The sequence below is a fragment of the Microtus ochrogaster genome, unplaced genomic scaffold (genome assembly GCF_000317375.1).
Source record: "Microtus ochrogaster isolate Prairie Vole_2 unplaced genomic scaffold, MicOch1.0 UNK103, whole genome shotgun sequence".
Lineage (NCBI taxonomy): Eukaryota > Metazoa > Chordata > Mammalia > Rodentia > Cricetidae > Microtus > Microtus ochrogaster.
The window spans coordinates 403,149-413,684 of record NW_004949201.1 but is presented as its reverse complement, the minus strand read 5'-3'; the positions used below and the strand labels follow the sequence as shown (position 1 = coordinate 413,684).

At 48.1% G+C, this 10,536-nt stretch overlaps 1 protein-coding gene across 1 annotated transcript; it reads right to left on the bottom strand.

The window, feature by feature from the left end:
- Positions 1–6,381: 6,381 nt before the first annotated feature.
- On the bottom strand, positions 6,382–6,740 carry LOC101983423 (40S ribosomal protein S27-like). The gene has a single exon (XM_005371272.2). The coding sequence runs from the start codon at positions 6,711–6,713 to the stop codon at positions 6,459–6,461; it is 255 nt and encodes an 84-aa protein (XP_005371329.1). The 5' UTR covers positions 6,714–6,740; the 3' UTR covers positions 6,382–6,458.
- Positions 6,741–10,536: the final 3,796 nt, after the last annotated feature.

The following is a 10,536-nucleotide window of genomic DNA, read 5'->3' as shown; positions in this document are numbered from 1 at the left end:
AGTGAGGGGCTGGGGGTGTGGCTCAGTGGTAGAGCCCCTGCCTAGAATCCCCCAGGTTGGCTCAGTTGCAGTGTTGCTTGTGCTGGAATGATTGCTGATAAAGCATGTTCCAGACCCAAATATTCATCTCCAGCATATAAAAAAATGTTGGGCTGGGGACTTCCAGACTGTGAACTCTGCTGACAGATGATGCAAAATGATCCATCCTAGGGACCACTCTCCATGCCCAAGGGACCCTCCAAGATCTGACCATCCACCATGATCTCCAATTTCAGCCGGCCCAGGCGCAGAGCCAGACAAAGGGCTTGAGACATGCCGTCAGCACACTGCTTGCCTTTCTGCTGTCTGCAGGGGCTTTGGTCAGGCAGGGATGCAGAGGAGAGCTGAGCAGTGTTCACACCGCCCACACCAATGCGAGCTGTGCAAACAGCTTCCAGCACTAGTCACTGGCTGAAAAACCGAGAAGCTAGTACCCCAGAACCTGAGATGCAGGCCCTTGTAGGCCGTGACAGGGTGTTAGGGAGACCGCTGATGAAGCGCTCAGGGGTTGCTCGAAACTGGATATCAGAGCATCCACCCCCACATTTCTAGCCAGGACCGCTGACTTATGCTCACTAGGAATTGTGATTCCCCTCGCCTGTGTGTGTGTGCGTGTGTGTTGTCTGCCTATCTGTCTTTGAGTCTCACCATGTAGCCCAGGCTAGCCAAAACCTGAGAAGTTTTTCATCTTCCTTAGTGTTGTAATCACAGATGTTCACCACCACGCCCAGCTGTGACACTGTTTTGGTAGGATTAAGGTCTCCTGACGCCCAGGCTGACTCTGAACTGGCTATGTAGTTGAGAACGACCCCGACCTTCTAATTCTCCTGCCTCTGTCTTCAGACTGCTGGCATGTACCACCACTTTGGGTTTTAGCACTCCTGGGAATTGAAGCCAGGAAGGCCCTTGGCAAACCAGACCCATCCTCAGTCCGTTTAACGTGTGTCGTCTTTGTAAGCATCTTTTCAGGTCAAGCCCGGAAGGCTTGCGAGTGAGCAGAGGAAGCAAAGGGCCTACCCCAGAGGTAACACTTCTGTGTGCTATCTAAGGATCGCTGGCTGGGGCTAGTGGGAGGGCTCAGTGGGCAAAGGTACTTGTTATGCCAGGCAGTGGTGGCACATGCTTTTAATCCTAGCACTGAGAAGGCAGAGGCAGGCCAATCTCTGTGAGTTTGAGGCCAGCCTGGTCTACAAAGCAACTTCCAGGACAGCCTGGGCTACACAGAGAAACCCTGTCTCAAAAAAACAAAAAACAGAAAAAAAGAAAGAAAGAAAGAAAGAAAGAAAGAAAGAAAGAAAAAGAAAATTGTCTTCTGACCACCACACACGTGCTATGACATGCACCTGTGCACATGTATGTACAACAAACACACAAATAAATAAATAAATGTCTTTCAAAGTACTTTTAAAAATAATTGGAGCCAGGCATGGTAGCATGTGGCTATAATCCCAGACAGAACTCAGAAGCTGAAGGCAAGAGAATTCAAGCTTGCAGTCTACCTAATTATACAAAGAAAGGAGAAAAAAACCTAGGCACTGTGGTGCACATCTTTAATCCCAGCACAGGAGGCAGAGGCAGGCAGATTTTTGTGAATTCCAGGCCAGCCAGAACTATTTTGTGAGACCCTGTTTCAAAAAAAAAAAAGGAAAGGAAAGGAAAGAAAGAAAAAAGTGAAAGAGGGATCCTCAGCCCCAATAAATACAATCATAACACGACTTCTGCACATAAGGCTCAGGCAATGTCTCGGAAGAGGAAGCAGAAGACTGTGATAGTCAAAGGACCAGGAAATCTGCTGTGACCTGTGTCTTCTAGCTGTGATGGGAAACCTCAACAGCATGGCTACCTAAACAAGACCTGACCAATTTCAGCACCATTCTGAGTTAGATGGGGAAATTGCATAGGCCCAGGCCCCTAGATGAAGAGCCGCTGTCAGTTAACAGCAGAGAGGGGGAGAATTAGTCTCCCCCAGGGACGGCTCCCCATTGGTTATCCAGCAGCAAATGGTCAGCGCTGGGTACACACGCAGGCAGTCACACTGAGCGGACAGCAGGTTGGAGTTACGTGTTTGTTCATGTATATGGCTATAACAGCAATGGTGAGCGAGAAGGCAATGGGAGAGAGTAGGGAAGAGACACAGGAGAGGACAGGGAAATTATGAAATTGTGTTTTAATTAAATTTTAAGAGAGAGAGGAGGGGGAGAAAGGGAGGGAAAAAGAAAAGAAAGGAAGAGAATGAACCACGAGGGGATAATTGTAGTTAGCATTTAACACCTGATTATTAAGATTTTGTTTGTTTGCTTTTTGAGACAGGGTTCCCTGTGTAGCCTTGGCTGACCTGGAACTTACTCCATAGATCAGGCTGTCCTGGAATTCACAGAGATCCACCTGCCTCTGCCTCCTGAGTGCTGGGATTAAAGGTGTGTACCGCCACACCCAGCTGTTTTCATCATTTTCGGTTGTGTGTGCATGTGTACCTGTGTGTGTGTTTAGACCACAGACACATGGCTGCCCTTGGGAGCCAGAGGAGGGTGTCTTCTGGAGCTGGGTTACAGGCAGTTGTGAGCCACCAGATGTGGGTGCTGGCAACTGAACTCAGGTCTTCTGCACGAACAGCTGTTAACTGCTGAGCCATCTTCCAGCCCCTGGCTAATTGCTTTTTAATGTTGAAAGAATCCAGCATTTAGAAGGTGTGACAAATGGGTCCAACACAGATCGTGTCATTGGGTAATTCGTTGTTTTTCACTGAACTGTGGGGCAAGAAGGAGTGTTCCCAGCCGACTCTGTGGTGGCGGGCTCTTTAAAGATCGCACTGTGTTTAATCTATTACAAACGCTAAGAGCTGGAGCTCCTTGCGCTTCTATTGAACTTCTGAAGAAAATCGAACAGTTTAAATTTGTAAAAGCAGAATATTTAGAGAATTTAATTAACTTCCATTCTAAGTGGGCCATAAAGTTGTTGAGACTGGATTTGGCAGAACATTAATCAAACAAGTCTAGAAAGTGGATGTTACAATTTCCTAGGTTTGTAGATACAATTAATACTTGTAAGTAGAACTCTGGAAACTAAGGAAGACAAAGTTTCTTTTTCTTTCTTTTCTTTCTTTAAACTCTGGGCCTTCCTGCCTCTGGGGGTACCTGTACCCAAATGCACAAACCCACACACATATACTCATAAATTCTTTTTTAAATTATTTAAATTTATTTTATGTGTATGGGTGTTTTGCCTGCATGCGTGTATATGCACCATGAGCATGCAGTGCCCACTGTGTCCAGAAGAGGGCATTATATCTCTGAACTGGAGTTACAGATAAGATTTTGGCAGCTGTGTGGATGCTGGGAATGGATCCTCTGGAAGAGCAACCGGTGCCACTAACTGCCAAGCCATCTCTCCAGCCTCAGCATACACATACATTTTTAAAAAAAAAAAAAAGGAAAAGAAAAGCAGTAATCCTTTTTTATTTTCTCAATACAAGCTATGGGTGGCATCCCCAGCACCCCAAAACAAACAACAATAGAAAAATGAATAAAATTAAACAGAAAGCAAACATCAATTGGGTTTCATGATGACATCTTCCTAATGTCCTAATGCATTGTTTGTACAAAAGAAAGGCTACTTCAAGAGCTGCAAACACCAGTTTGGGCACCCCTCACACTGCCCTTATGGGGGCAGTACACCCAAGTCACAAGATCCTTCACCAAGCACTTATGGAAATCCCAAACATAAGTCAATAATGCAACAAGGTTTGGTTCACCCAGAGGTGTATTGGCTAACATCTCCCTGATCCCTAGGGATGATCTTGGTAGATAACTGGAACGTGGGTACCCCAGGGTGATCGCTGAGAGCCATGCTGAACTCCTAGGATCCTGGAGTTGTTGAGTGCCCGTGGTTATAGGGAAGTGCTGTTTTGTTTTTTGTTTTGTTTTTTTTTTTTTTATCCCTGACACTGCTTCATTTTACAGCTTGCTCCAACCGGATGACAATCTGTAATCTTAAACACTCAGGTGGTGGAGGCAGGAGGATCACTCCCTGTACCGGAAGTTCAAGGCCAAGTTGGGTTCCTGGAGACCCTGTCTCAAATGAGAAAAGAAGAGGAGGGGGAGAAGATGAGGAGGAGGAGGAGGGGGAGAAAGAAAACAGTTGTAGAGGAAAAAAGGAAGGATAGCCACTGGCTAACCCAAAGATGGGAAGGTGGAGGTAGCAGAGCTTTGTTGAGGTCATCAAAAGAAGACCAATTTGGGGCCACAAGAGGCTCAGTGGGTAAGAGTGCTTGCTGACAAGGCTGAGGACCCAAGTTTGATCCCTGACATCCACACAGTGAAAGGAGAGCTATTGGGTACTGTGGACCCCCAGACCCTGAGTTTCTTATAAACAGCTTGTTTTCCTATGCTTGCAGCTGCTCTGAGCACGAGACCGGGGAGGGGTTTCTGGTGGGCTTGCAGCTGAGAGTTGGGTGTGACCACTGATCAAGGAGACTCTGTATAAGCTGCCCTGGAACACAATAAAGTTGGCATTCTTGATTCAAGGGGACATTCTTGGCATTCTTGTTTCAGGGATGACCCATGTCTCTGTCTCTGTGTGTTTCAATCTCCAGCCCCTTGCTGGCTTGCAAACTGTACCTTACCATAGCGTGTAGAGCAGGCAGTGCTTTACAGAGAGAACCAACCATTGTTTTCTGATCTCCTCCTATAACCGTGGTGTGTGCCAGCCCCAAAATGAAAGTGTTTACAAGTTTTTAAATGACTGCAACCCCTGAGTATTTCTATTTATAGATTACTTTTATATTTTCCTTTCTTTTAATTCTTTCTAATCTACTCCAGTTCCTGACTTCTGGTCACAGGAATGAACAGAGGACTGGAGAGAGGCCTCAGCAGTTAAGAGCAGCTGCTGTGCTTGCCGAGAACAAGAGTTTGCTCCCAGAAGCTGACGCCCGTACCTGCAGCTCCAGATGGTTTGTCTTACTTCCTTTTCCCACTTCCATAGGCACACACGCATATGAACATACACACACAGACACAAACAAATCAGGCCATCTGGGTCTACAGAGTGAGTTCCAGGACAGCCTGGAACTACACAGAGAAATCCTGTCTTGAAAACCATATAAAATGATGATGATGATGATGATGATGATGATGATGGTGATGATGATGATGATGGTGATGATGATGGTGATGATGATGATAAAGTCCAACCTGCTTGGGTGATATAGCTCAGTGGCAGAGCACTTGACCAGCATTCTTAGGGTTATAGGTTCAATTCCTGGTAGTGGTAATAAACAAATAAAGGCCACCTAAGCGTGTAGGTTGACACAGTTGTCTTTCTGGTCACTGGCCACTCTGATTGAGTTGCCATCTGTCCTCTGCAATGGTCTCTTGTTTGACCAGAAAGGCCAAAGGCTGAGAGGTAATGGTACCAGATCACTTGCATTCTGTTATTCTCTCTTTGAGAGGCAGCGTTTTCTGTATCGGGTTGGCCTCGAACTTGAAATGATGCTCCTGCCTCAGATCTGCTGAGATCTGCGATCACAGGCGGAGCCACCATGGCCTGTTTGTTTATTCGGTGTTGGGATGGAAGCCAGGGTTTTGTGTGTGAGGAGCGGGCACTCTTCCAAATGAGCCACACGCCGGCCTTCTGTGTCTTTTCCTTTTTTCCACTTCAGCACTTTTCTCTCACAGACCAGATGTCTCCCCTCTGGCTCCTTCCTCAGTTCCCCGCTCACCAGCCTTTTGACTTTCTCCATGTTTCTGCAGACTAGTGCTGTGTAGCCGGCTGGTCTCTGTAGAGCCCATACAGCCCACCGCGATAGAAAGTTTCTTTTACTCATCGTGTATGGTAAATTCACACGCTTTGCTCCACAGAGAGGGGGCCCGTGGGCTGGGGCAGAGACCTGGAGGGGAAGTTCCTGTTCCATTGCCGTCTACAGACACCATTCACCTCACTCTCTCTAGACCTGGCACTGCAGAACATTCTGCACGCTCGGCTTATGCAGTGCTGGGGCCTGAACCCTGGGCCTTGTGCATGCCAGCCAGGCACTCTGCCCACTGAGCCATATCCACAGCCCCGGCTGGTTTGACAGGGTAAGGTTTCATATAACTCAGGCTGGCCTGAGACCCACTGTGCAAGCCCAGCTAGCCTCAAATTCAGTATCCCCCTGCCTCCACCTCCACAATGCTGGGATCATAGGCATGCAGCACCACGCCCAATCGTTCTAGCCTATTTATAACTTCGGTGCACAGCATGAGCGCCGCCCCTGCACTGCTGGAAACACGTCCTAACTTACACTACGCTCTTCCTCCTCTCCCTTATGTTAGCTATCTTGTGTTTCTAGTGTTTGCAGTCCAGTGGTTTTATTTTATTTTATTTTTATATATCCAAAATGTGTTTATTGGGATGGTTCCCACTCATCTCGAATCCGGTGCTTTTCAGTGCTGCTTCCTCCTGAAGGAGCATCCTTCTGTCAGTCTTGCTTTCCCGCCTGTAGGCTGACAGAGGACAGTGGAGCAGCCGACACACAGGACTACCGTCTGTGCATGGCTAAAGACCGTGGTGATTTTATAGCATCCTGGGCACTTCACATCCATAAAGTAGGAATTGGGGCTCTGCACCAGGCGCTTTTTCTTGTGTTTCCTCTTTTCCTCCTCTGGAGAGGAATGAAGGAGATCCCTTGCGAGAGGCATGTTCTCGTAGGGAGGTCGTCACCGCCGGAAAGCAGTCCAGTGATTTTAAACCACTTAACTCACTACCTTTTGAATGACAGCTGTGACTTATCCTCCCCAAAGGTTCCCCTGGACTATTCCGTAGAATCCCAGGAGTGGGCAGTGAGTGAGCCACAGGCACAAGTTCCTTTTGTATCCTTAGAAACACACACACACACACACACACACACACACACACACACACACACACACAGCCTGGCATGGTGGCACAAGCCTGAAACCAGAACGTTCCGAAGGCAGAGGCAGGAGAGTGGCATGTTTGAGGCAGCCTGGGCTACAGAGGGTGAGCAGTGTTTCAAAATATAATAAAAAAGAGGCTAACACTGTAGCTCAGTGGGTAAAGCGCCTGCTGTACAGGAATGAGGACCTGGGTTTGGCTTCCCAGCACCATGTACAAAGACAGTGTGGCAGCCCCTGTTGCTACAGTCCTGCCGGGGTGGAAGACGGAAGGATCTAATAAGCCAGCTTCAGACTAATTGAGAGACCCTGTCCCGAAAAATAAGGTGTAGGCTTAGCAAGATGGTTCATTGTGTAAAAGAGCCTGCTACCGAGCCTGACAAAGCCTGAGTTCAGCCTTCAGAATTTACTGCTTGAAAGAAAGAACCAACTTTTGAAAGTTGTCCACTGACCTTCACAGGTGCAGCGACACACACACGTGTTTGCGCTCACTCACACCAATAAATAAACATAAAAAAGTAGATAAATGAGTAGAGAGAAAGGTGGAACGTGATCTAGAAAGTCACCAGAAGAGGCTGGAGAGAGGCTCGGTGGTTAAAGGCACTGGCTACTCTACACAGGATTCAATGATGGCTCACAGCCATCTGTAATTCCAGGTTCAAGATCCCACTTTCCATAGCCTCTGTGGGCACTGCAGGCACGTGGTACATGCAGGGAGGCAAACACTCATACACATAAAATAAAAATAACAGATCTAAAGAAATAATAGTAGCCAAGAGATAGTGTCTGCCTTGGAGTCTATCACTCAAGAGGCAGAGGCAGGTGGGTTTCTGAGTTCCAGGCCAGCCTGATCTACATAGCAAGTTCCAGGACAGCCATGGCTACATAATGAGATGATGATAAAAATAATAATAAATATATGCTTAATGGAATCGTAGGCATATAGCCTGCCCGGGTCTGAAGGATGCTACTCCTCACGAAGGGGAGACGCTTGCTAAAGCTAAAAAGCAGAGTGGCAATTGCTGCAGCAGAGCCCACTTGCTGGGCGGTTCTGCTGCGGACAGACGGAGCAGGCTTCTGAGAACTGCACCAACAGAAGTCAATCCTGGCTTGGCTTTCATCCTCGGGTTTCAAATCCGGCTGCGGTCAGAATCACAGCAGAACCGTTTCCTAGCGACAGGAGGACGTGCCCAGGCGTCCTTGTTAGGAAAAGCAGGCTGGGGCAGAGGGAGCAAGACCCGGGGGTGGTGGTGGGGGTGGTGGGAGGTGCCCCGGGTGTGACCAGGAGGGTGGGAGATGAGGCACGGAGGGATCTGGCTCAGGCGGCCTTGCGCAGGGCTCACTCTGGCTGGAACCTTGCCCGGCGTCCCCCTCCTTCCTCACGGGGATCCCGAGCACGGGAGAAGCCAGGATCCCAGGTCCCAGTGCTCCCTGGACAGCAGAAAACCCTTCAGCAGCACCGGGCGGGACTGGATCCCCTGCCACCTCCCAGCAGGCTACCAGGTGAGCGCAGGGACAAGCAGGGACTGAGGTTGGTACCCTTGGGTCACGTCCACACTGCAGCTGGGGCAATCCGGAGAATGGAGGAGTCTCTCCACTGGCTCCATGTCTCTGGCGGGGTCTCCTGGAGTCCCTAATTCCCGTCCCAGACTCTCTCGCTATGCAGAACTTACGCTCTGCTGTACACACACAAGGGACAAAGCTACAAGTCTCGATGAAAAGACTTTATTTTATGTGTGTGCTTAATTTTTTGTTGTTGTTTATTTTATTTATGGGAGACAGAGTTTCTCTGTGTAGCTTTGGAGCCTGTCCTGGAACTCACTCTGTTGATCCGGCTGGCCTAGAACTCACAAAGTTCCACCTGCCTCTGCCTCTGCCTCCTGAGTCCTGGGATTAAAGGCGTGTTCTATTTTTTTATTTAATTAATATTTTATTTTTGGTTTTTCAAGACAGCGTTTCTTGGTGTAACAGCCCTGGCTGGCCTTGAATTCAGAGATCCTCCTGGCCCTGCCAGGAGTGCTGGGATGGAAGGCGTGCGACACCACCGCCAGATTTTTAATATTTTAGAATAGCATACACTGGGGCGTGGTGGCGCACGCCTTTAATCCCAGCACTCTCGGGAGGCAGAGGCAGGCAGATCTCTGTGAGTTTGAAGTCATTCTGGTCTACAATTGAGTTCCAGGCCAGCCAGGACTACACAGAGAAACGTTGTCTCAAAAAACAAAAGCAAACAAAATCAGAAAAGAAGCTTGCAATTCGTTTCTCAAGTTTTATACTTTGTTTTCATGGAAATGGATCTACGGGGCGTAGGTGGCTAAGCAGGTAAAAGAGCCTGGCTTCAAGCCTGTGATGACCCTCAAGACTCAGAGTTGAAAAGGAGAGAAACGACTCCCACATTGTCCTCAGACCTCCGCACCCCAACACACATACACATCAAACACGTACGCAACCATAACACCTAATTTTTTTTAATTTAAATTAAGAAAGAAGAAAGAGCTCTTCCCACACCCGTTCTTGCCCCCCTACCTGTGCCATCCCACCAGGAAAAGACAATCCCGCCCAGCCTGGACCTCGGGATCTTTCAGCTGCAGCCACCGGAAACCACGCCCCTGCCATCAGGGTCTCCTGCTCAGAGCAGCTGCAAACACAACAAGTTGTTGACAAGAAATTCAACACAGCCCCCAACAGAACTTAGTCTGTCTTTACTCTAAGATGGTTTTTAAATCTAAAATGGAGGCAGGTTAGTTCTACACTGCCAAGCCAGATGACCTGGGTTCAATCCCTGGGCCCCACAGAGTAGAAAGGGAGCTCATGTTCATGCAGTCACGTGCACACACACACACACACACACACACACACACACACACCAATCTCACAGCAATGCTTCTGGTTTTTTTTTTTATATTTGTTTTTGTCTTTTCAGGACAATATAGTGATATTTTGTGTTTTAATAGATAAAGCTTGCCTGAAACAGCACCTACACAAAGGTGATGGCAGCACTAGGGAGGTGGAGACAGGAGAGATATGGCTGGGCAGAGAGAGGAATATAAGGTGGGAGGAGACAGGAGCTCAGTGTAGTCTGAAGATGCAGTCTCAGGAATACTAGAGACAGGATCTCCCCTTCGGCCTGCGCCTCGGTAGAGGTAAGAACTAGTGGCTGGCTGCTTTGCTTCCCTGATCTTTCAGCTTTCGCCCCCAATAACTGACTCTGAGTTTTTATTATTAAGGCCAATTAGAATTCGTGTTACAAGGCAGGGTTTCTCTGTGTAGCCCTTGCTGTCCTGGAACTCACTCTGTAGACCAGGTTGTCCTCAAATTCACAGAGATCCGCCTGCCTCTGCCTCCCAAGTGCTGGGATTAAAGGCGTGCACAATGTATTATTTTTTTTATTTAAGCAAGATTGGATATGACACAATATGGAATGGGTCCAGTAGCCCAAACTCTGGAGTTCTGAGCACCAGGTTTTACATCCTAGCTATGGAGTGACATCACGGGAGGCCTCTATAGCTATTCCAGCCAGAAGCCACATAAGCCATGAAAGCATTGGGGAAGCCACCAAATGACAAATTTCCAGAAACAGTCCACCTGGGTCATCATTAAAGAAGTC

What these genes read in the sequence shown, in the direction of transcription:
- LOC101983423 (XM_005371272.2), bottom strand. Translation starts at nt 6,713, where the DNA reads ATGCCTCTCGCAAGGGATCTCCTTCATTCCTCTCCAGAGGAGGAAAAG.